Source organism: Nicotiana tabacum, chromosome 22 (genome assembly GCF_000715075.1).
Source record: "Nicotiana tabacum cultivar K326 chromosome 22, ASM71507v2, whole genome shotgun sequence".
Lineage (NCBI taxonomy): Eukaryota > Viridiplantae > Streptophyta > Magnoliopsida > Solanales > Solanaceae > Nicotiana > Nicotiana tabacum.
The window spans coordinates 24,475,600-24,503,049 of record NC_134101.1 but is presented as its reverse complement, the minus strand read 5'-3'; the positions used below and the strand labels follow the sequence as shown (position 1 = coordinate 24,503,049).

Here is a 27,450-nt window from a genome sequence, read left to right as displayed (position 1 = left end):
ACTTTTTCCGGCCTCCCAACTTGCTACCTTTTTCCATCTTTTCTTTATTTTCTTTTAGATGAGTCCCACATTTACGAGCTAAGTAATTCAAAATAATACCCCTACTAACAAATCTTGGCTGATTATTAATTGGTCAAATCACGACTAATCCATTTAATACTGCAAATTTGCAAGTTGGACTAGGCAGCGGTCTCCCTTCAACCACACATGCAAAGAAAATAGAAGACATGGATTCCGGAAGTAAAAGCAGCACGTAAATGATGTACGGGATGACTACATCGGGGCAGGCTGCTTGACTTAGTTGCTACTCTTACGACATTAATACACAGGAAAAAAATAAACGAAGAAATGTCTATCATCTCATTTGTTATGGTCAATGAAGGTAGTCATGCGATGTAATAATATGGTATATATTCTAGAATTTGTTGCTAGCTAAAATCTTTGGCGGCGGGTGCTATTTTATAAGGGAATATTGGTAGATGAGATCATCTTAACTTTTGTTATGATCTTGATTGAGGTGGCTAATTAAGTATTTTAAATTTGTATAAGTAGGGGCGGAGGGAGAGTAGAATTTATGGATTCGACCGAATTCATTAGTTTTGGTTCAAACCATATATTTGCAAGAAATTTGTGGAACATATATAAATTATTAATTTAAAATTCAGCAACTTAAAAGTTTTAAAATTTCGAACTCATAAATTTCAAATCATGATTCCGTCTATACTTAAGAACTTCATGTTGGCTAGGTAATATATTCGTTGGATTCCCTATGTTAGCGAGTAAGTGCGCTAAGTTGCTAAGCTTCTAGAAAATCAGTTTCATAATTAACTAATTGTAATCTATTGATATTGTTGTTATATTCGCTATGAGTACTTTTGGTAATTGCACTTTGTAACTTAAGTCCTACATCCTTCCTTCTCCTATGCTGTTTAAGAAAGTAAAATGTTTAGGACAAATTATACAAAATTTTCATTATTAATTTAATCTCAAAAGAATATGTGTGTAGTGCCGTAATTATATTCCTAAACATAATAGTGATTTTTCTTGTCAGATACTAGAAAGAAAATGGAACTGGTTCATGGCCTAAAACGATAGCTGGTTTTTGGCATCTGATATGGAACTGAATTCTCTTTTCAATTCTTTCTTTTTTCTACTTTTGGAAAGATTATTTATAGGAAATGTCATTTCAAACCAAATTTTGAAATAATTTATATTTGTTTGTTTGAGTGTTCATTCCAATTGTTTTTGGATTTCTTGCAATTCATTTTAATTTTTCTTGTCTGGGTCCATGTCGATGGCCGAAAAACGTTTATTCCCATTTTTCCTACACGTGTTTAGAAAGGAAATATCATTTACGACCTGAAGTGCAGTCAAAATAATGCTAATGCTTCCTAGCTAGTACATGATCTCTGTGTGGGCAGTGAAGGAGTGCAAAGTTGACCACGTATATATGGTTTAATTATTTCTTGATAATGACCAGCAAAGAAAAATCTCGCACATAATTCACTATGTTAGATTGTTCAACAGACAATATAAGAATATAACCAGGGGTGATTCTAATATAGCGGTATCAGGATTATATGAATTCAGTACGTCGGACATGAAAAATATATTTATATATTAAAATTCACAAAAAAGTGTAGAAAATATTATTATCAAAATTGTAACAAATAATAAATATGAACTCATAATTTTAAATATATAATGAGTCTACAGCGAAGAATTTAATGACTGAATATATATTTATAACCACCTATTCCTCAACTAAGGTGAATGATTATAACACTTCTTGGACGCTTAAGATTAGAATTTTGGAGGGTGAACAACGTAAACATGAACGTATAACATGGGATAAATAAAACATATGAATTAGAATTCATTCTTTATTTATTTTATTTGGCATGTGGGGTTTGTGACATTATAAAAGGCAGCTATAAATTACTTAGAACAACATCCACCAAGATCAGCTTCCTTTCCTTCCTGCTGGCTGCTGAACAAATGGAGATTTACGCCTCTTCTGTCAACTTAGTTTCATTTCTCCTCTTCTTCTCCTCCCTTTTTATTATAGTTCTAGTTAGAAAATGGAGAAAGTCAGAAACCAGTAGCCAAAAACAAAGGTTGCCTCCAGGTCCATGGCGACTTCCACTTATTGGGAGTTTGCATCACTTGATTGGAGCACATCCACATCGCATTTTTAGAGATTTAGCTCGAAAATATGGTCCTGTTATGTACTTGGAACTTGGGGAAGTTCCTACAGTGATCATATCATCACCTTCTGCGGCAAAAGAAACTTTAAAAACTCACGATCTTGCCTTTGCTAATAGGCCACAGTTTACATCCACATATATTGTTATGTACAATAATAAAGACATTGCATTTTCTGAATACGGTGATTACTGGAAACAAATGCGAAAGATTTGTATTATGGAACTTCTAAGTGCAAGGATGGTCAAGTCATTTAGCTCTATTCGAAAAGATGAGATTTCGAATCTCCTTTCATCAGTTCATTCCGTTAAGGGTACTTCTGAAGTCAATATGACAGAAAAAATCGTTCGGTATGCATGTTTTGTGACATGTCGATTAGTTTTTGGAAAATTGGGGAAAGACCGAGAGGTATTGATAGATTTGATGAAAAAAATGCTCTTATTAGCAGGAGGAGATGTGTGTGATTTGTTCCCTTCGTGGAAGTTACTTTACAAGATGACTGGGGCAAAATCAAGATTGGTAAAAATGCATCAAGTGGTTGATTCAGTTCTGGAAAACATAGTTAATGAGCATATTAGGAGTAGAGCAGCAGGGAACAAGGGAAATGGTGAGTATGGAGGTGAAGATCTGGTTGATGTTTTCCTAAGAATTCAGGAGAATGACCAACTTCAGTTTCCAATCACCAATGACCATATAAAAGCAGTGATTTTCGTGAGTAATTTGCCACCATCTCTTAATCTTCACTTCCCCTGCATTTCTGGTAAAAGATAATCTGTTTATCACAGGTCAAATTATACTGTTTTTAACCTAAATAAATCCTCAGTTTTATACGCACACCTCACATATCATCTAGTTTGACTAAAAATTTAAGTTGTCTTGTCCATAATCACCTTACGAATAGTTCTTCCCTACAACTAGTGACATTGACCGCTTTTAATATTGAATGATCCTAACAACACAAATACGGTTTGGAGATAGATTACTAGTCCGAAGGTAAAATTTTGAACTTGTGTTTGATCCATTCCAATTTTTATGTACTAATTAGATAATGTTCATGCTAATTATGTAAAGATGAAATCAAATACTCCAGTTGTTTTTGTCACTAACTTCTTCTTTTCTGTATATTATAAAGGGCTAAATTTATGTCAATCTCATCTTGATGATTAGTTAAGTAGTTCTAATTTGACAAAACGAAAATGATAGAAGTTAGGGAGGATTCCTAAAAGGGGAACCAAGATTTTTTACATGCTAATTAGGGTAATTTGTGCAAGTTCGCCTTACAAAATGCATATATAATCATCATTGAAATGTATGTAGTAGCTAAATAGAGATGTTAAGGTGCAACTCTTTTCATTGGATTGCTCTGATGTTTTTATTTATTATTTGTTGATGTAGGACATGTTTACTGCTGGAACTGAAACTTCATCTACAGCTATTGTTTGGGCATTGTCAGAACTGATGAAGAATCCAAACGTCATGGCCAAGGCACAGAGTGAAGTGAGACAAGCCTTCAAAGGGAAATCGAGTTTTGATGAAGAAGATCTTGATAATTTGCCATACCTAATGTTAGTGGTTAAAGAAACATTAAGGCTACACGCTCCAGGTATATTGCATAGGCAATGTAGGGAACAAACATGTATTGGTGGATATACAATACCTTCTAGGGCCACAGTATTAGTTAATACATGGGCAATTGGAAGAGATCCAGAAGTTTGGCATGACCCCGAGAGTTTTATACCAGAGAGATTTGAAAATTCTTCTATTGACTATATGGGAAATCACTTTGAGTTTATGCCATTTGGTTCCGGAAAAAGAAGTTGTCCAGGAATGCAGTTTGGTTTAGCTAATTTTAGATATCCTCTGGCTCGGCTCCTCTACCACTTTAACTGGGAGCTTCCATATGGAACTAGTCCGAAAGATTTGGATATGCGTCAGATACCTGGAATGAGTGTAGCGAAAGAGAAAGATTTGTACTTAATAGCCAAAAACGATGAATGTTTGGATGTCGTGCTTTAGTTTGATGTTTATACGTCCTGAAAATGAGCAAAGAATAAGCTCCACAACTGGTTTTACATTTTTGGTTCAAAAGGTCAGATCAAAGAAGCTGTTGTGCCATTTGTGTAGTATGTAATAATATGATCACATTTTGTTTCTCTTTTCTCTATGTCATTGTTTTTGGTCCACATTGATATCCCATATTTAGTTCAAAAGATCAGATCAAATCCCTTATCGACAAAATATAGATTTTAAAACTGATTAATGATTTAATATGTAACTTTCTATCAGGATCTCATTCATTTCATTCTCATCATGAAATTATCAGTAATACATATTTTTAACATAACCACATTCATATCATTCTAGTTGTACGTATTGTATAGCTATCTATGAAGGTATTTCATCTTTTTATGTCCTAGCGGATGTCTTGCCTTGCTCTGTATCATTATACATGTCTAATGTCTAATTCCACATTCATCCAAAGAAACAGACCAGATATGGTCAGAAAAGCTAAAGGAAAGAACAAGTTTAATATCTCAACTTCTTAAGGCTTTACTTGATGCAGATTATATCTACCCAAGTCAACTAAAAGTGGAAACTTTGGTTGACAATCCAATACCAAATTAGCGCAGTTCACTCAAGATTGCTAAATTGATACTTTGATCAAAATGGTACAGCTAAAACTTCTTTGTATATATGTTGGTTATAAATTTACCAATAACCAGATTGAACCCTTCTTGTAAACTTAAAGGATCATATTTGGAGGAATCATTTTCAACGTTTGATGCATGCCAGCAAATGTGGAAAGTCTAAGGCTGTATTAATACATTGGAGATAAGCATCACTGCAAGATAATAGCAACAATGAATCAAGGCAAAACGAAGTTGCAACTAAAAGCCAAGCAGCAACGGAACCACTCCAATCTATTGAACACGTTACACGCTAAGAAACTTCTGTCATGAATTAGCAACATAAAATGGCATTCCAGAGCTCACTCATGCAGTTGCGAGGTAAGAATGAACTTGTGATATTCACTAGTTTAGCTAGAATATTTGGAACTAGAAGGCTACTGAACTTTCTCAGTACTGGATTGAACAGTAATGATGAACGGTTTAGAGGACATTTGATTTACAGGTGATGTTTCAGGGTCTGTACCTGCGCGAAACCTACTGGGGGAGAGTCCTAGAGAACTCATCAATGCATTTTGTGACATGAAAGCAGTTTCAGGCCATTTATTAGACTGCTGAGAATTGGCAGGAACAATATATTCCCGATAGATATTACCATCTTGTCAGCACTAAATTTTCTTGTAACAACAACAGTGTCACCTACAACAACAATCCCATAACCAAGAAAGAGAGCCCATAAACATGAAATGTTGGTACTCATTATTGTCTAAAATATTTCCAAAAGTTTGCTCTTAACTTATTCTTTTTCTAATTCTACGGTTTCCCCTGATGTTTACAGATTCTACTTTATTACAAAAGTTGAATCTACTAGGAAGCTAGTTGTTTCTAAATTGGTTGACAAATGATCGGGCACTAACATGGAAACTAGAAGTGTAGCAGATCAGTCACATTAATGAAACCAAAGATTTCTGAAATCTAGCAGATCAATCATTCATACTAACAAACTCAACTGCTAAGTAGCGTTTATGAAACTGCAATAGAGTTTGCAGTTTGAAAATCGACTAGCATTTAACATTAATAAATGAAACAGAATAGAACTCTGCCAATTTTACTAAGGTATGTATTACAAACTGATGTCACTTATCAATGACCAAAAAAAAGCTTACAACAAGTCGCCTTTCTTTGTAAGGAGCATTGATCAACTATGAGCATATAAAAAAAACTTCATTTTATTCAACTAAAAAGGAGCTGCACCAGAGATCATCTTGATCACAGGCTGCCTACGTACCCCCAACAAATCCTAAACCGGGATCAAGCCCACACGTAGTTCTATACATATACAGTATTCAGTTGTATTGTTTTTTAACTAAGAAGGGGCTGCACCTGAGATCATCTTGGTCACCAGCTGCGTACGTACCCCACTAACAAATCCTAAAGAGGGATCAAGCCCACACGTAGTTCTTTTACATAATATTACAAATCAATTATCAATATGAGTATCTACTTTCAGTATCACCAGCAGCCTTCCGCGAGATCCTTCTCTAATTTCCTCAGATTCTGTAGGTAGATTCTGATTATTGCATCAATGTTGTACGATCAGTTCACGGTTATGTGGTGTCTTGAATGCTATCTTCTGCTGCGGTCTGCGTAAAATGATCTTTAGCTTTTTAGCTGTCTTTGTTGCAGGCTGGACTTTATCTGCTACTTTGGACGAATTCAGAAACGGATGGTTCAATAGCATGTCGGCGGCTGTCCAACGTGAACTGGGATTCTTGATTGCTGTCTTCTGCTGCGGTCTGCGTAAAATAATCTTTAGCTTCTTAGTTGTCTTTGTTGCAGTCTGGACATTGTCTGCTACTTTGGATGAATTCAGAAACGGATTGTTCAATAGCATCTCCGCTGTCCAACGTGATCTGGGATTCTTGACTAGACACCTCTTCAAAAAATCTTGTGTTTCGTTCGACAACTTGGCATTCTGAAACACCAAAAACTTGTTGCGACCAAACACACTCACGCAAGTATACGCGGTCGTCAAGTAATAAAGTGACTAAAAGTCGGATATCGAACCCACGAGGACTTATGATTAACTATTAACTAAATTAGACTATCCTTATTATCTAAACAAGAATTAAATCTAAAAATATTTTATTCCAACTAATTAAATAAGAAAAATATAAATAATAAACTTTGAACAGAGAAAGAGCAGATTTTAATGATATCAATGTAATTAAAACGATCTAGGGTTATGGGCTATCTAACAATCCTATTGTATTCTTCAATTGAATTGACCGACTAATTTATCTAGCTTATTGGTTGACAGGGTTAATATTGCTCATAAGAATCTGTCGAGTTCTTACTCGCCTATTCAAGCTAACCTAACGCCTATATGTCTATGGAGTTAGAATCAACAAGAACACATTTATAATTCCTGTAAATCAACCAAGCAAGGCAATTAGGTATATGTCTATCCTAACCACGAATCCGTTCCCCGATGCCCGAGTTCAAGAACTTGCCCTACTCAATCCTATATGCAATATAGAATTCCCACTTTCGAGTTCAATTCTAGATTCGTAGATAATATTCAATTGGTGATCAAGCAATTAAATAATTAAGCGCAAGATTGAATAAATAAACTAATATGATAAATCAAGAAGTCAAAATCAATATCCGAATAACAATAGTCATGAAAGAACCACAACCCTAGAACGTGAAGTTTAGCTCCACATAGACATGGTAGCCAAACAACAAATCATATAAAGAAACATAAAAATTACTAAGTTTGGTGGGAGAAAGATGAAACTTGATGAATTCCGGCCTCCACAGCTTTTTCCTGGCTTTTTCCCTCTTCCCAATATGTTAGATAACCTAAAAGAGGCGTTTTTAGCTTATATATTGCATACAAAAGTCGTGGGCCAAAGCTCTCCTATTCCTAGTCCAATTCGGCTTCAGGGATTGATGCTAAGGTGGATGCGTCGCATCCACCTCGTCCTCCACTTCTCAGCTTCGGATGCTACGGTGGACGCTATGGGCCGACTTCACTGCTAAGGGTGCATGCAGGATGATGTTTTCCTAGGTTGGATGCGACGCATCCAACCCTTCTTCCTCTGGCTAAACCACCTTTTCTTCATATTTTGCACTCCGAACACCTTAAATCGTCACACATAACTTAATTAGTCATCAAACCAATAATTACACCATGTTGGGTGTTTTAAAGATTAAATAACATCAAAAAGTGGTTAAAGCATGGGCAAAGTAACATCAACACATATCGAAATATGCCAAACATCACTACCCCACACTTAAACCTTTGTTCGTCCTCGAACAAACCATCACTATAGTAAACAAAATAAAATTAAGCTCTTATCATTCAAAGCACACTACATCTATGACCATGGTTATTTGCAACAATTAGGCTCTAGACTATGCATCACATACACTTCCCTTTACTTATGCCCTTCTTTAAACATATTCGAACAAAGACAACATGCTCACAACAACCCTAACCTCAAAAACCGACTCAATGTCACTATGTACTCATGGCTTGAACACCCAACATCATAGAGAAGTCTAATAACGTTACCTATCCCTCGTGAAACCATGTGCCCTCACAACAAGAACAATAGAGCGAGTTCAATCCACACATTCGAATCTCATGATCAAATATATTTTAATGACTCACATATATCAAAGAAAATCGCTCACTCTCACAAAGAAGTCACATGCATGAAATTAGTACCATAGGCTTGCCCTTAATGTAAATCTCTACTAATGTAAGCTCGCTCGATCTAAAATCAATTAGGACTTTTTCATGGTTGTAATGTGGGCTAAGGGACGGGTAGGATATATTTTAGGAATAATGACTCAACCTCCTAAGCACTTTAACACATCATCAAATAACTTAAGCGCAAATTCTTCAACACCACTTCAATTTCACAAATAATATCACCCCAACAATATTTCCTCTTTCTTTAAGCACTACTTTAATTCATACCCACTAGCAAGAATAAGACAATAATTTATTCCTCTATATTTTTCTTTCTTTTTTTTTTTTTTTCGCTAGTGGCGTATTATTTTACAAAATAAGTGCACCCTTCTTTCTTTCATTGGTTCCACTCAAAAGTCACCCCATACTTAGTCCCTTCTTACTTCTTTTAGCGCTCATCTAACAATTAAAGTGCTTTAAGAGGTAAAAGGATCAAAACAATGTCAATTAAGAATAAAAAGGGTATAGGCTTGTAATGTGGGTACCAAATAAAAGGTCTACAGGCTCAAAAGGGTTAACTAGGGATAGATTCTATTTGTGATAAGCAATAAGCTCAAAAAGATCAAAGAAAGCCTAAAATCATTTTTCAAACCGAGCATCACCTAAAATTTCGCTTCAACTCACATACCGGGCAAGTTCTAGACACAAGTACACTACATGGACTACACAAAAACCTTACCACACATGGCACATGACTCACTAAGGACGGTTACATTCCGACTCTCAAGTAATGCAAGTATTCACGGAGCCACGAGATATTAAGCATTAAGCGCAAAGTGAACACAAGTCAAGAAAATGAGAAATAGGCGCCACAAAACATGCTATCCGTTTTAACAAGGCATCATCAATAATTTCAGAGTGAGAAGGGAAGATATTACATATGTAAAAGCTTAAATATGCCAGTATCAACCAAGTCAAGGTCACCTAGGTTCATCATTCTTCCTCCTTTTATTCCATACATTCCTACTCTACTCTAAAAAGAAAACAAAATTACCCGGTTCAAACTACATCCCATGGAAAAGAACCGAGGCACAAAGAAAAACCACAGGGGATTATTACTATCTACAAAGATACTATATATATATATATATATATATATATAGCGATCAATCGTCTGGAAAAGTCCAATTTTTCTAATTTTTCATTTTTTTTTTCTTCACAAAAGCTACTACACTTAAGAATGAGTACTACAACTAAGCTAAAATAGCACAGAAACTTATCCAAACGATCTCCTCACCCCACACTTAAAATTTTGCAATGTCCTCAATGCACATTATAAATAATAAGAGGGTAAACGAGACTCCCTGGTAGGCCAAAGGCCGAAGCAATAGCGGCTCACGAGGTACTCAGACTTCCCCCAGGCATCGTCCTTTGTGTGGGCACCCCACACTTAGTCCTCACCATCTAGCTCGCTTTTGCACTCTTCTAATGGCTTTGCTTCCTATGCTCATAATCCTACAAAACAAAAATAAATACTACAAAATAATAAAAATAAAATAAAATAAAAAGTAAACAAAAATAAAAGAAAGCAGTAACGCTGGGTTGCTTCCCAACAAGCGCCTGATTTAACGTAGCGGCACGACGTGAACCACTTTTTGCCTCCACCTCGAACTTATGAATTGAGCCCCTAACATGGCATCCAGTTTGCGGCTATGCTCCAGTGGTGGGGCTACAAAGATAACCAGGCCAAGTAATAAATTTTTCACTCTACACTTCTCGGCCTTTAGATGAGGAATATATTTTTTGCTTTTTGGCATGACAAATTCAAAAATATAGGCATCATGTTCCTCTTCCATTGACTCCTCCAAAGGCTTAGATGACTCGATTTCCATGTCATCATCCAAATACAATGTCGAAAAATGTTTAGAATGAGGACCAACACGCCCCAACTTTAGAATTGTATTACTATTTATATCCTCATATGTGCACACATTAGAGTCTTCAAATATAACATTATCTGCTACCTCGCATGGCTCTAGTGTACTTTTCTCAACATGGGCATCATCAACAGAAATATGCTCGAATGATTGGCTCTCCACTTTTAGCTCCTCAATTTGGCGTATAAGCTCCTTTTCAGCTTCTGACAACTCATTACTATTTTGTTGGGCGATAGACGCAACAACCTTTGCATTTAATTTATCTTGCAAGTCGTGAATAGTAGTGACAAATTTATAGATCCCTTGTCCCAGTTTAGATCTTCCCTCTATAAAGTGTCTCATCCCATCAGTAAGTTCCTCATGTTGAGCTTCATATATTTCTAACTTTTCAGCCTGTTCTACCAGCCAAGTTTGGCTCAAAATCTCCTCTTTTTCAAAAATTTTCTCTTGCTGGTACTCGCTCTCTTCATTCAATTCTTCCATATTGGCCTTCATTCTTGTGATTGCTGCCTTCATTTTTTTCATATCTTTTTTGAGTTCATCCTGTTGCTCTGCTACTTGCCTCAGAATATCCCTGATATATGCATCAGGCTCCATATCCTGCACTTCATTGCCCCTATCAAACTCAGAAATATCATTAGAAAGATCATAATAAGGGCTCAGAGAAGGATGAACAAAATTAGGACAACCATCCCAATGGCCATCTTGACCACCACACATATTACAAATATTCCACTCAAAGGATTGAGATTGTGCGCACAACTCGCTCCTGGGAACATTCTGACAATTTTTCCACCAGTGGGGTCCTCCACAATATGGACAAGGATCATCAAAATAAGAATAACCATCATTCGAACAATTTTTATTCCAAGATGCCATGCTAAAATAAATAAAAAATACTAACTAAAATAAAATAATAAAAAAAAACATGAATAGATAAAAAAAATGTCTAATCTAGAAAAATAGCAAATTTCTAAGTCCCCGGCAACGGCGCCAAAAACTTGTTGCGACCAAACACACTCACGCAAGTATACGCGGTCGTCAAGTAATAAAGTGACTAAAAGTCGGATATCGAACCCACGAGGACTTATGATTAACTATTAACTAAATTAGACTATCCTTATTATCTAAACAAGAATTAAATCTAAAAATATTTTATTCCAACTAATTAAATAAGAAAAATATAAATAATAAACTTTGAACAGAGAAAGAGCAGATTTTAATGATATCAATGTAATTAAAACGATCTAGGGTTATGGGCTATCTAACAATCCTATTGTATTCTTCAATTGAATTGACCGACTAATTTATCTAGCTTATTGGTTGACAGGGTTAATATTGCTCATAAGAATCTGTCGAGTTCTTACTCGCCTATTCAAGCTAACCTAACGCCTATATGTCTATGGAGTTAGAATCAACAAGAACGCATTTATAATTCCTGTAAATCAACCAAGCAAGGCAATTAGGTATATGTCTATCCTAACCACGAATCCGTTCCCCGATGCCCGAGTTCAAGAACTTGCCCTACTCAATCCTATATGCAATATAGAATTCCCACTTTCGAGTTCAATTCTAGATTCGTAGATAATATTCAATTGGTGATCAAGCAATTAAATAATTAAGCGCAAGATTGAATAAATAAACTAATATGATAAATCAAGAAGTCAAAATCAATATCCGAATAACAATAGTCATGAAAGAACCACAACCCTAGAACGTGAAGTTTAGCTCCACATAGACATGGTAGCCAAACAACAAATCATATAAAGAAACATAAAAATTACTAAGTTTGGTGGGAGAAAGATGAAACTTGATGAATTCCGGCCTCCACAGCTTTTTCCTGGCTTTTTCCCTCTTCCCAATATGTTAGATAACCTAAAAGAGGCGTTTTTAGCTTATATATTGCATACAAAAGTCGTGGGCCAAAGCTCTCCTATTCCTAGTCCAATTCGGCTTCAGGGATTGATGCTAAGGTGGATGCGTCGCATCCACCTCGTCCTCCACTTCTCAGCTTCGGATGCTACGGTGGACGCTATGGGCCGACTTCACTGCTAAGGGTGCATGCAGGATGATGTTTTCCTAGGTTGGATGCGACGCATCCAACCCTTCTTCCTCTGGCTAAACCACCTTTTCTTCATATTTTGCACTCCGAACACCTTAAATCGTCATACATAACTTAATTAGTCATCAAACCAATAATTACACCATGTTGGGTATTTTAAAGATTAAATAACATCAAAAAGTGGTTAAAGCATGAGCAAAGTAACATCAACACATATCGAAATATGCCAAACATCATTCCTCAAACCCGATTCTGATCTGTATAAAACATTCGAATCTTGACTATCTTCATCTGATTCCCACAGCGGTGTCCCCGTCATCAACTCGTAGACAGTGCAACCGAGAGCCCATATATCAACTTCTGTTCCGTACTTTTCGTCAACCACGGATTCTGGTGCCAAATACCTTTCAGTTCCTCTCAGTCCCTGATTTCCTGTTCTGCTCTGTTCCAAAGTCATAGAGAGCCCGAAATCCGCAATCTTGGCAGTTTCATCAGTGCCCGCAAGAAGAATGTTATCGGGCTTGATGTCGCAATGAATAACTCCTCTATTGTGTATGTGAATGAGACCTAAAACAATGTTCGTCGTGTGTTTTCTAACTTCAAATTCTGACAGTCCTTTCCCTGAGTTGTAGTTGTGAAGACGATCAGCTAAGCTTCCTCCGGAGGCATATTCGAGTAGTAAGTTGTAAACGGCAACGCCATCTTGTAGTTCAATATTAGGTCTGAAACAGTGAATAATGAAAGGCGAGTCCGCAAACATGCTGAGGAATGCCTCTTCATATTGCAACGATTGAGAGCGATGGAGTAAGCAAGTTTTCACGGCGATGAGAGGTGGAAGACGCTCTAACGTGGGAGGTTGATTATCGGACGTTGAAGCTAAAGAAACAACCCCATATCCACCTTTACCCAGTATTCTCACTCTCTTCCACAAGAGTGAAGCCATTTCTGAAAGTAATTTGTGAACGTCTGCTGCTGCTGCTTCGTACTCTTATGTTACAAGGTGAAGTTGAGGAGTATTACGACGTCCCAATCCTTTATTAAGTAGGATTCTGACTTTTGTTTCCTATTTTTACTTTCCATATTTCTGTTACAGCTAGCCCTATTCATTTTTTTTATTTTCTCAAAATATGACCCTAGTCATTCACGTATTTAAATTCCTTTCCTCTCCGGTCTCCAGCAAAAATTCAAAAAAGAGAACTACTAACTTTTTATTTATTAATTTCCAAAACCGTCCTTTTGTCTTTTTTAATATAAACGTATATAAACGAGAAGAAAAGTCATGTTAACACATAATTTAGAAGTCATATGTTAACACATTAATTAGTGTAATAAGGCCTATTTTATGAAATTTTGGGTGAACTGTTAATTTCTATTATTATTTGTTTAATCTTCTTCTCGTTTTTACACAATAATTTGTAAGTAATAATTATTTTCAAATTAATACTCGATTTACCACAAGACATGCACCTTAAATTTTGTTGTGTACGCAATAAAAATGCAAATATTTTATTTCAAATGAAACTAATGTCATTTGACGAATTTAATTATTTCTATGAGCAAAAATAAAGCAAATATAACAAGTTTCTTTTGTTAATAGGCTGAATATTATGTCAATTCCTATGCTTATACATTCTAGAATTAGACTGTCATACAAGTTTCGTTGATAAAAATTTTCATAGTGAAGAATGTCTTTCATAGTAGATTTTTACTCAAATGGGGAGTACAAAAGTACTACGCCCAAATTTTCATGTATTACTATAATCATCCTCTTGATTTTTGCAATAAATACTATTATCATAAAGACATAAAGCATATGAAGATTTATAAAAGTTCCTGGGAAATAGGAACGTACTGAATCAACGATCAGGGATACAAGGTTTTAGCAAACGAACAATCTCCAATTCCCGCTAATCAATTTACTTTATCAAATTTGAGATGAATTACTTAGTTTCTAGCTAGTAAATCTTTACTTTCTACTTCAATGTTGATTTTAAGCAACAAATTTATAATTATTTATCGTCTAGTAGTTTCAGCTTAATTATTACCTCAGATTATACACCTTAGAATCTTTCATGGTTAAGCAAATAACATGCAATTATTTTATTCAAATGAAACTAATATGGAGTCATTTTTATGGAATTTAGCTATTTTTATTTCAAAGAAGAACTATCTTGAGTTAATATGACTATTCTTAATATAATTATGTCAACTCCTATTTTCATATACATTACGAGAGTTAAATATTCTTAAGTAAAAACTCAAAAAGCTAAGTGGTACAAAGTCAGGTACCAATCCGGAGAATAAGAATTAACTTTACAAGGAGGAAGAATGCAGAGCAATTCCTAAACAAAGTATTTGCAAGAAAAAACATTTCAGATTAACCTTAACCATGCTCGATGATGAACACAACTCATCTCAATTATTTGATTTATAAGTTGAGATATTGAAGTCAGGATTCTTCTCTATCTCTCAAATGACTTATAATTAATGGTAAACACAAGATCAACTAGAGAAGAAAGTATTGACTAGTTATATAAAAACCGGAACACTCTTGTAGGTAGGGGACATGAACCGGCATGTTGGTTCGGTTTTTATCAAAACCAAACCAAACCAACTATATCAGTTTTGATTGGTTCGGTTTTGTCGAGTTTTTCAGATTTTTTTGTTACATGAATATTATTGTAATTTTACTTTATCAAAGTTATAGATAAACTTTTGATAAGTGAATTTATGTTTAGTAAAAATTAAAAACAATTAACAAACATATGATTTATATATTAAAATATTCTTATGGGAGAAGTTTTTTTAGTAACACATGATAGTTATTTTCTTAGTTGTCTAATAATATTAGTTGATATACATTTTCAAGGTTAACCGAATTTAATAATTAAACATATAAATCAATATAATACCTAAATAATGATATGTTCTATTTAATTTTAAACTATCAAAATACCATTTCAAATTCAAAGTAGATATAAGAAATCTTGACATATGAATATATAAGAACATAGAGATGATTAACACATTCAATAACACTTGATATGAAAGTGATACAACTCACTATTTAAAGTAAATAAAAATGAATGCACTTTATAGTTTTATTAAATATTACTCCATCCGTTCACTTTTACTTGGCATGTATACTAAAAATAGATTTTTATTTTTACTGGTCACTTTACGCATATCAAGAGAAGATAAAAAAAAAATTCCTGTTATACCCACAATATTTATTACTCATTTTAAATCATTTTCTCATAAAATATGCATAAATTAATATGAGTATCATGATAAATTATGCACTTCATTTATTATTTCTTAAGGGGCGTGAAAAGTCAATACGTGCCAAGTAAAAGTGAACGGAGGGAGTATATCTCATGAGAGGAACCAAAATATTTCTAGATATTTTTTAAAGAAAATTCTATATAAAGTCTTCAAAATATATAAAAATTATATATTTATATGTCGGTTTGGTTCGGGATTTTTTACTCAATACCAAACCAAATCAAACCAAAGCTAGTCGAATTTTTTGATCGGTTTGATTTGACTTTTTGGTTTGGTACGATTTTTCGGTTCGATTTGAACACTCCTAATTATAGGGGTGGAGGTTTTCTCATTTTTCATTTCGTTCTATGTTTCTTTTTCGTTAGTTATATATTTTTCTCTTTCTGACTGTGTGACTTGTACTAATGCCATGAATTTTTAGTTTCATGGTCAACTACTAAATTGTACATTAAGGACAACACAACCATAATTTAATATGAGAGAGAGTTGCAGTAAGTATAAAAAAAATTAAAATTATTAGAAATTGAAATATAAAACACATATGATAAACAAATCCCGGTTAATTTTTCCAAAGGAAATCCCGGTAGTGCGTTCCAGTTTAATCACATCTTCAGGGAAGAAAATATCCCAGCAGACCTTTTGGCCAATTTAGCTGAACATCATAAGAAAACTGCTTTCTTAACTGAGGCTATAAGCTTACCAAGGAAGACTACAACCACAATAAAGAATGATGAAAGGAGTCGTCCAAACCTTAAAATTAGGCTGAATGATATTTTTGGTGGTACTAAATTTTAAAATTATTTTCTTCTCTCATAACTCAATATGATTCATCGATATTCCACTAATCTAATATTTCTTTTACTGGTATTCACTATTTATATCAAATCATTTTTGCCTTTAATTTAATGTTGCATGTGCAATAAGCACCAAGTGTTCAACTTGCATGTTTGCAATTTGTTAAAAACAATTCCCACTAAACTTTACTTGTTATTTTCTATTTTTACGCGCACCTTAAAAAATATTAATTAAAAGGAGAATTTAACTAAATTAACCTTATTTTCTTTCATTTCAAAGTAATACTACAAATTGATTTTATCTCATTAATCTCTCTCTCCACAATCATTCTCTTGTGTTTCTAAAATGGAAAATACTTTCCTATTTACTTGTCATTTTCGCTAAAATTAGTTGTTCCAAAATACTTATTATTTTAGAATAACAAAAAAGAATTGATTATTTTATTCAATTTATCATTATTACTCTAATGAGTGTTCTAGAAAGAAGTAAAATCATTGAAAGGTCAAAAAATAAATAAGATCAATTTAGTCGAAACAACTTATATTATTAACATTTTTGTTAAGGGGTGTGCAGAAAGGCTAAATTGACAAGTAAATAGGACCAAAGTCATGAGTAGTAAAGATTTCTCTATCCGCGTATTTTATAGGACATTCTTTTTCTGTCCATTCCTAAAAATGTTGATACATTGTCGAAAACTTTTTATCTTTGCATTTTCGTTTAATCTTCAATAAAACATGTTTTTTTTTAGGATTGCCATATCTACTTAACCACTATCATATAAAATGAAATGGAAATAATATACGATTACAAAGGAATGATAGGAATTTAAATTAAAAAGTCCACAAAGGTCAACAAGAAATAATATAGAAATTAGAAAAGAGAGCTCGCGATAAAGGGATGTTCTTTCTAATATTCCTAACGGATAATTGGATAAAGGGTTAACTACTAATTACTCCTATAGTTTATACATATGACAAGGATGAATAAAGAAAAAGGAAGTGCTAATGAGATTAGAAAGTGTATAGTTTGCTAGCCAAGTAAATTCATCCCGATGGACATGAAAGAATACTAAGAAAATTTACCAGCTTATCTACGCGAATACCCTCGATCTCAAGTAATTCACCTAAACCATATTACCAATGTCAAGAAGACTTTCCCCAGTAAGCTATTTGTTGGACAGGGAGACGCAAACCAGACTAGTGCAATCGATTATAGAATTTGGAAGTGGTCCAGTAATGAGATTATTGTTGAGAATTATTGCCTGAAGACTTCCCCCATTCATGCAAAATCCTTCTGGAATTTTTCCTGTGAGACTATTACCCCAAGCGACTAAGTCCGAAACACTTGGTAGATTCAAAATCTCCTGAGGGATTGAACCACTTAGGTTATTGAAACTGAGATTAATTATCTTCAGTTTTGTGCAGAGTCCTAGCTGAGATGGCATATATGATGCGTGTGAGATGATTATTAGGCAATATTAGTTTTTCGAGCTGAGTTTTTCGTGCAGAACTCAAAAAGGTACATCCCCTGTAAAGGCATTTGAGCTGAGATCCAGTACTTGAAGTTGATCAAAATTTGCCAATAGTTATCGAGGGACATGACCAGTAACTCTATTAAATGGTACATGTAGATTTATAATATTTTGGTATATGGCTCACTACAAAAGCAAGAAAATCACCCAGAGAGTTCATTTTCACCAAGGTTCAAACTGAAGAGTGAAGAGCATGAAACAAAGGCTGAAGGAAGCCCACCAGTTAATCGATTAGCTGAAAGATCAAGTGTCATGTTTATTTTGTTGCAGCGTCATGTTACTCTTTGCTTAACTATGGTATATAAAATCTTTGCCTTGTATCTAGTCAAATCTTTACATGTTTTTACAATAGGATGGAACTCTAATCTACTATTACAATAGGAAGGAGCTCTAGTCTACTATCTTAGGAGGATATTAAAATTTGTATTGATAACAGTCTCTCAATTGATTGTTTCCATCGTTACTTATCTTAGACATGGTGAAGCTGGTTCATAGGATATCAAAGTTGGATGTAAGGTCGGGATGTGTGTGGTGTGAGGGTCATTGGCAATTGGTTTGAATAAAGGGCTCTGCGTATGCTAAGTATTTCACCTTCTTCAATTGATTTATGGACTATATTTAAGGTCACAAGCACGTTATAGGTCTACTGTCTCGAATCAGCTACCCCAACGCCTGATGTGATCTTATTAAGTTTGTAGCACTAGCTTGGAAAAGTTGATAAATTGCACCATTCATGTTCACCAAGTAACACTGCAGTTTATATTGATCGAAGAAACTTTCTACAAATTGTTTTAGGATTATGCTTGGATCTTTCGATATGGTGAGTAGTTGAATGCTTACCTTTTATGTCATTCTGTGGGCATCGTCTGAAACTTATCTCCGTGCCTTTTGGTTGCAAAGTAGCTACAGAAGCAGGCAATCTGAAAAATAAGATAGGAAACCTACTACATCAAGTTAAACAACATTCATAATGTAAAAATTATTTACACTACCAACGTATATAAGTTAAATCCTATAAAAGATGTTAAGGTACATACAAATTTAGTAAGGGATCCAACACAAGGTAGTGAATTATATCTGAAAAAAATGTAATTCTCCAGCATGGCGCCAACCATTTACAAATATACCTTCTCCTACGCGAAACATGACATATTTTCGGAGTTGGACGTATGTCACGATCCGAAATTCCCACCTTCGGACCGTGATGGTGCCTAACATTTCACTTGCTAGACAAACCAACGTTAGAACAATATTATCCATTTTTAAAATAATTTCTAAATTTATTAATAACAAAGAACAAATGTGGAAGTAAAGTCTGAAATGTAGTGAATAATACATAAAAAAAATAACGGTGTCTAAATACCATCCCAGAATTAGTGTCACAAGTGCACGAGTTTCTAGAATAAATACAAATAAAGGTCTTAATAAAATAAAGCTGTCCGAAAACAGCTAAAGTACAATAGACGGGGACTTCAGAACTGTGGACGCCATGCAGTTATACCTCAAGTCTCCTTTGGTAGCTGAAATCCGAGCAAGTCTATGGTACGCCGTTGAGACCAACTTCGAAATCTGCACAAGAAGTGCAGAGTGTAATATCAATACAACCGACCCCATGTACTGGTAAGTGCTGAGCCTAACCTCGACGAAGTAGTGACGAGGCTAAGGCGGGTCACTTACATTAACCTGTACGCAATATTAGTAACAACAACAAATAATAGAAATAAATCAGGTAACTCATTTATAATAATTGAAGCCAATTCAGCAGTCGTAACCAATTATCATTTCCATCAAATCTGTTGCAGCGTGCAACCCGCTCTCACAACATATTCACATTCAATTTTGTTGCACCGTTCAACCCGCTCTTCTAATATATTCCTTTTAATCAAGCTTGTCATATATTTATTTCAATCAAGTATATATAGACTTTTTAATAAGTCTGTTGCGGCGTGCAACCCGATCCCCGAATATTGACTTTAATAAGTTTGTTGCGGCGTGCAACCCGATCCTCCAATACAGACTTCTTAATAAGTCTGTTGCGGCGTGCAACTCGATCCTCCAATATGAATTTTTTAATAAGTCTGCTGCGGCGTGCAACCCGATCCTCCAATATATCCATTTCAATCAATTTTGTTGCGGCGTGCAACTCGATCATCCAATATATCCATTTACCAATTCTTATAGAAGAAATTTCCCCAATAAATGCAACAGTTAATATAAAATTATAAGACAACAAGCATACAATAATTATGATTTAATTATAAAACAAACAATGACAAATAGCAAATTATTATGGAAATCAGGGAGAAAATAGGCAGTTTAATATTTAATATGCTAAATGTCAAATAACAATTAAAATACATAATTCAAATAGTATGTAATAATTAATGCAGAAATTCAAGAATTAATATTTGACAAAGAATAAGAGAGAAACAATTATTATAATAATTAATTTATGATTTAAAATAATTTATGATTTTTTAAGTAAGCAGGCAAACCATTAATTTGACGACGTATAGACACTAGTCACCTCGCCTATATGTCGTTCACATGCATTTTACATAACAAATAATTTAAGGGTTATATTCCCTCAAGTCAAGGTTAACCACGACACTTACCTCGCTGTGCAAATTTCAATCAATTACTCGACCACAACTTTTCCTTTTAAATTTGTCTCCAAAATCTTCAAATCTATTCATAAACAATTCAATATACTCAATACGAATCATAGGAATTAATTTCATATGAATTTACTAATTTTTCAGATAAAAATCCAAAATTTTTAAAAATATTCGATAGTGGGACCCACATCTCAAATTTCGTAAAACTCACAAAATCCGAACACCCGTTCCGCTACGAGTTTAATCATACAAAAATTATTCAATTCCGATATCAAATGAACATTCAAATCTTAAATTTTTATTTTTGGAAGAATTTATAAAAATCTGATTTTTCTTCTATAAATTCACGGATTCATGATATAAACGAGTATGGAATCATGAAATATAATCAATATAGGATAAGTAACACTTACCCCAACGTTTCCCGTGAAAATCGCCCAAAACTTTGCCTTAACCGAGCTCAAAATGACCAAAATGAGTAAAAATGTCGGACTCTTCGATATATACACTGCCCAGACATTTCCGCACCCGCAGTGCCTAGACTCGCAAATGCGAGCTCGCATCTGCGAGAAAAACCTCGCATTGGCGAAATGGGCTACCAGGCGAGGTCTTGCACCAGCGGAAGAAAAAATGCGCACCTGCGCTGACCTCCGCTTCTGCGATTACTGTGTCCGCTTCTGCGGACGCGGGGGTGCGTGCAGGTTTCCTCACCTGCGGACTTTTGTCCAGCCACGCCCGGGCGCATCTGCGGTGGAAGGCTCGCTTCTGCGAGCTAGCACCTACGGTTAAAAATCCGCAGGTGCGATTACACTAGAAGGCCAAATTTCAAATTTTTGCTTAAGTCCAATTCTTGTTCCGATTTCGATTCGAATCACACTCGGGGTACTCGGGACCCGTCCGAATATACTAACAGGTCCAAAAACATAATACGGACTTACTCGGGGTTTCAATTCCCGCCAAACAACATCATAATTATAATTCACACCTCGATTCGAACTTTTAAGTTTTAAACTTTTCAATTTGCAAATCATGTGCCAAAACATATTAAATGAATCCGAAATGACTTCAAATTTGGCACACAAGTCATAAATGACATAACAGAGCTATTCAAATTTCCAAAATCGGATTCCGGCTCCGATATCAAAAAGTCAACCCCGTGGTCAAATTTGAAAGTCTTTAGCCTTTAAATTGCTAGTTCCGTTAGTGCTTTTCGAGGTTTTAGAACACAGAATTACTTATTAAATTTAAATATGATATTTTGGGTCATCAAAGTTACAGTACAAATCAGGGCTTGTTTCTTCCAATTAAATGCAATACATTCTGTCACGACCCAAAATCCCAAGTGCAGCAAGCCGACAACTCACACATACCAACATCTTAAAATTTAAATTATACGGAAATAAGCTTAAGTAAGTAAAAGTCTCATAAAACTAAATGAAAATGTCTGTCCCAAATGCAAATAAATCATGTTGCGGCAAGCAGCCCGATCCCATTGTGAATCAATAGCAACTGCGCTCATTGTGGGTGTGCAGACTCCGGAGGGGCAGATCCAGCCCAAGTGATATAATAAGCCAATCATGGCATGAATCAATAAAACCTGCTGCGGCATGCAGCCCGATCCCAAAAATATCACTCACAAACATGCCCTCGGCCTCACTCAATCATCAATCTCTCCAGTCTCTCGGGCTCACAACACTCATGCTAAGCAGCCCAAATCAATGATACATGATGTGAAAATATATGATAACAGAGACTGAGATATGACATATAATGATGAATACGACTAAGTACATAACTGCAATTAAGCAAATAATTCAACAATAAAGAATGACTATTGTGTGTCCCAATAGTACCAGCACATAGTCTAAACATGATTTCTAGCATAAATCACAACTCAAGTGCTCTAACACATAGAGTACAGTAATAATATTCAGATAAGATAGCTCACTGTTTCATAGAATCGACTAAATCATAATTACTACAGTGCACACCCACACGCCCGTCACCTAGCATGCACGTCACCTCAACACCAATCACATAATACGTAATTTTAGGGATTCATACCCTCAGAACCAAGTTTAGAAGTGTTACTTACCTCAAACCGTGTAAATCTCTACTCCAACAAGCCTTTGCCTTACGAATCGGCCTCCAAATGCCTCAAATCTAGCTACAAACAATTCGATACAATCAACTCAAGCTATAGGAATTAATTCCATACGAAAATGCTAAATTCTAAATCAAAAGTCAAAAAGTCAACTCAAAAGTCAACCCATAGGTCCATGTCTCGGAATTCGATGAAAGTTACAAAATTCAAATACCCATTCAACCACGAGTCTAACCATATCAAAATTACTCAAATCCGATACCAAAATCTCGCTCAAATCCCCAAAATTCTGCCTAAGAAGCTTTTTCCATTTTCCCCCAATTTTTCAACTCAAATCACTAATTAAATAATGAAATCAAAGATATATTCATGGAATTTAACCAAAACCAAGTAAGAATCACTTACCCCCATCACTCCCTTGAAAATCTCTCTAATAGTCACCTCAATCCGAGCTTAGAAAATAAAATTGTGAAATAAACTCAAACCCTCATTTTTAGACTTAAATTCTGCCCAGTTATCCCTCAATCGCGATCGCGAAAAATGCTTCGCAATCGCGAATCACAAACTAAGCTGCCCAAAAATTAATATTATGCGAACGCGACAATCTCCACACGAACGCAAAGCACTGCCTCCTCAGACCAACACGATCACGACCCTTTTCATGCTATCGCAAAAAACAAAGTACGTGACCAGCTCCTGCCTCATTTCCTCTTCGCGATCGCAGACTCTCGCTCGCGAACGCATAGAGTAAAAATCCCAATTGCCAAAACAAGCCTTCGCGATCGCGGACCTATCCACACAATCGCAAAGAAGGAAACCAGACCTGTATACCAGAAAAACTTCAGGAATCTTCAAAGTCCCATTTCACTCCGTTAACCATCTGAAATCCACCCGATGACCTGGGACCCCAACCAAACATACCAACAAATCCTAAGACATCATACAAACTTAGTCGAGGCCTCAAATCACATCAAACAACATTAACACATGAATTGCACCACAATTCAAGCCTAATGAACTTATGAACTTCTAACTTCTACATTCGATACTGAAGCCTATCAAATCAAGTCCGATTGATCTCAAATTTTGCATACAAGTCATAAATGACACAACGGACCTATTCCAACTCCTGGAACCAAAATTCGAGCTTGGTAACTACAAAGTCAACTCTCGGTCAAACTTCTCAATTTCCAAAACTTTTAATTTTTCTATTTTCTCCATTTCAAGCCTAAATCAACTACGGACATCCAAATTACTATCCGGACACACTCCTAAGTCCAAAATCACCCAAAGGAGCTATCGGAACCATCAAAAGTCCATTTCGGAGTTATTTACACATAAGTCAATATACGGTCAATATTTTTCAACTTAAGCTTACAACCTTGAGACTAAGTATATCAACTTATTCCGGAACGTCCTCGGAATCGAACCAACTATCCCGGCGACTCACATAACGACAGATGAGCATAAAGTAAACAGTAAATGAGAAAATAGAGCTACAACACTCAAAACGATTGTGCTGGGTCGTTACACATTCATTATTGTCTTAAGTATTTCTAGAAGTTCCTTCACAAGAACTTTTCATTTCCAATTCTACCGTTTCCTAGATGTATTCAGATTCTTTTTTATCACAAAACTTAAATCTCTTAGGAAGCCAGTTGTTTCTAGATTGGTGGACAAAAATGAGCGGGCGCTAGCATGGAAACTAAAATTACAGTAGATCAGTCATATTAAATGAAACCAAAGAATTCTAGTACCAAGAAGATTAATCATAATAACAAACTCAACTACTGAGTAGTGTTTAGGCACATCTGGCTTCATCGAATATGGAACCTAGGATGCTCAAAAACCCAATGAATGTATAAAGAACAAGCTTCAATATATTTCATTCAACCCTTTTATCATTGGTGGAGCTCCCGGGATCTGATCGACCCTGGAGTTATATGTTTCTACTATTTTATTGTTGGCTTCGACTCGCATTGTGAGTTCTTCGAGCAATTTAGCTATTTCGGGAGCAGTCCCCAATTCTTGTTCATTTGACTTCACTATGGCTGGCTCTGTTCTGTGGGTGATTTCTCGAGATGGATTGGGCTCCGACCTGCTTTGTAGCTGGGTTTGGCTCTGCAACTGAGCTATTGCTGCCTGTTGAGCTTGCAACATTTCGAAAATCATACGCAAGCTGATACTGTTTTCCTCGACGTTATGGGTATCTCGAGCTGCAGATCGAGTGCCTCCATGAATGCTATTTTCGGGTTCAGAATGTAGGTTCGCCTCAATGGCCACATGCGGATTGATATCTATCGTTGCTCCGATTCGGGCTCCAAGGGGGTTGACAAGTGGTCTTTCGGTACTGGGTGTCAAGTTATTATTCTCATCTTGAAGACCGCTTTCGTTGTCGATCGGCGTGGCCATTTGACTAGTAGTTAACCGTTGCTAATCCGAAATCCAAGATATTTTCGGAAACAAGCGCAAAACACAACAGTGTGTTTTTGCAAATTCGTATCAAATAACCACTGTTATCCTTAGCCCCACGGTGGGCGCCAAACTGTTTACCCGAAAAATTGGATAGAGTTAAATTTGTATATGGTTCTAAGGATACGTGATATAACTTGGTACGAATTGCAGAGTGAAATAGAAATATATATATTCTTTGACAGATGGAATGAAATATAAGGCAGCGAAAAAGGAAATGTTGATGAACAAGGAAAAGTAAATGAGCTCAAAAGTGTTAATCTCTCTGAAGTTGTCTTTTTTGCAATCTATCCTTATGCTTACAAGGATTCTCCCTTTATAGTAGAGGGATCCTACTTTATCTATAAAAAAATATAGTGGAGAATTCATGATGAATTGTCTTTTCCTCGATTCCTATTAAGATTCTATCCCCTAGTGCGGTTGCAAAGGCTCTTGTCTGTGAGCTCGATACCGGCTCGACCTCGGTATTGGATCGAGCCCTCGGCCTTGGTTCGAGCTCGACTCTGACTTGAAGTCTCGATATTCGGGGTGAGTATTGGTTGGTCTATGCATCTTCGATAATATCCGCTTTGCCTCATAGTTCGATTTGGATATGAGCTCGATAATTATACCGAGCTTGTCGTTGATCGGTCTTAGAGCTCGAAGCTCGATGCCCTTACTTTGGACCTCGACCCGTCATCACGCGGATACCCTTTGATCGAAATATTATTACCTCGACCAGTCCGTACGACTGACTTAATCAGTTTTGACCGTACACAGGTGTGTGTTTTAACTTTAACCACAATTCAAACGATCAGCCAAGCTTCCATCATCTTCTAGCGTCACTTTAACACCAAAAGAGCGAATAATGTGAGGAGAGTCTTCAAACATGCGGAAAAATTCCCTCTCTACTTGAAGCGTTTCAGAACAGCTCAACATACAAGACTTTACCAATCAGTGATGGAATTACACAATGATGAACAGTAGCAACGAGATTGGTATCACCAGTGGAAGCTAGCGAAACAAAGCCAAACCCTCCTTTCCCCAGTGTCCTGCCACTTTTCCACATAACTTCTACTTCTTCTTCGTCGGCCATTACAAAAGTAGAGCTGGAACTAGAACTAGAACTAGATCGTTGTTCTACAATTTCTTTCTCAGAATAATTTGTGAATGTCTCTTGTGCTGCTGCGCAGTGTAGACGTTGATGTATTATACATATTTTGGTTATATAGTAAAACCTTTGTTTCCTATTTTCTGTTTACCCTATTCATTCCTTGCCGCTTAACTTCCATTTCAATTTATTCCGTCTCCTTTCCTATTCCAAATTGGATTACTTAAATTATTCTACAACTAACATTTAATTATACGCAGTAAGTTTTCTCAAAAGATGAATCATCACACCACCAAAAAAATAAAAGAATTTTAAAATGATGAAACCCTTTCGACTAATTATTTTTAGTATTATGGAATTTATCCTCTGTTTTAACTCTAAACATTTTGCATTGTAAAATTTATATGTCCCATTTGCTCCTATCGAATTTTGCATTGTAAATTGTCACCTTTTTAGATTCTTCTACATAATTGATCTTTCTCAATTTTACCACTTATATACACCTTAATTTTCTTACTAGTTTAAACGATAAAAATACACATATTTTATTTCAAAAGAGACTAAGGTCATTTAAATTTAGTAATTTTTATTTTAGGGAAGAGTAAAGAGCATGAATTAAAGCAAAATATACTAACTCTCTTTGTTAATAGAATTATTCTGAATATTTTTATCAACTCCTATCTTTAAATATTACTATAGCTAAATATTTTTAAATCAATGTTCAAAATTTATTCTTATTCTTGAGATATTTAACTTTTTTCATCAAAAATAGATAATTAACTTACTCTTGTTTAGTGTTGTACATAGTTTTTTATTACCTATTTATTGTGTATAAACAAGAATATGTCTAAGCTCGCTAACTACGGTTTTAACTTTCACTTGAAATATATAGAATAATTATGCATGAATCATCAAGAAGAAAAGTTATTTTTATGCACAAGTGTAAAGCATATATAAGGAAGTAAGGATGTGAAAGATGAAAGAAAGTCCAATGTGCAGACTCTGGGTTAACTTTACTGCC

General features: G+C 35.3%; 2 protein-coding genes across 2 annotated transcripts; one reads left to right on the top strand and one right to left on the bottom strand.

The window, feature by feature from the left end:
• Positions 1-1,938: 1,938 nt before the first annotated feature.
• Positions 1,939-4,363, top strand: LOC107785891 (premnaspirodiene oxygenase). Its single transcript, XM_016607283.2, has 2 exons — positions 1,939-2,916; positions 3,601-4,363. Exons 1-2 carry the CDS (start codon positions 1,999-2,001, stop codon positions 4,219-4,221), a joined length of 1,539 nt encoding a protein of 512 aa, XP_016462769.1. The 5' UTR covers positions 1,939-1,998; the 3' UTR covers positions 4,222-4,363.
• A 2,051-nt stretch (positions 4,364-6,414) lies between these two features.
• Positions 6,415-26,414, bottom strand: LOC107780209 (mitogen-activated protein kinase kinase kinase 20-like). The gene is made up of 5 exons (XM_075245009.1): positions 26,324-26,414; positions 12,781-13,410; positions 12,570-12,586; positions 6,727-6,807; positions 6,415-6,573 (listed from the first exon to the last, which is right to left on the bottom strand). Exons 1-5 carry the CDS (start codon positions 26,412-26,414, stop codon positions 6,415-6,417), a joined length of 978 nt encoding a protein of 325 aa, XP_075101110.1.
• Positions 26,415-27,450: the final 1,036 nt, after the last annotated feature.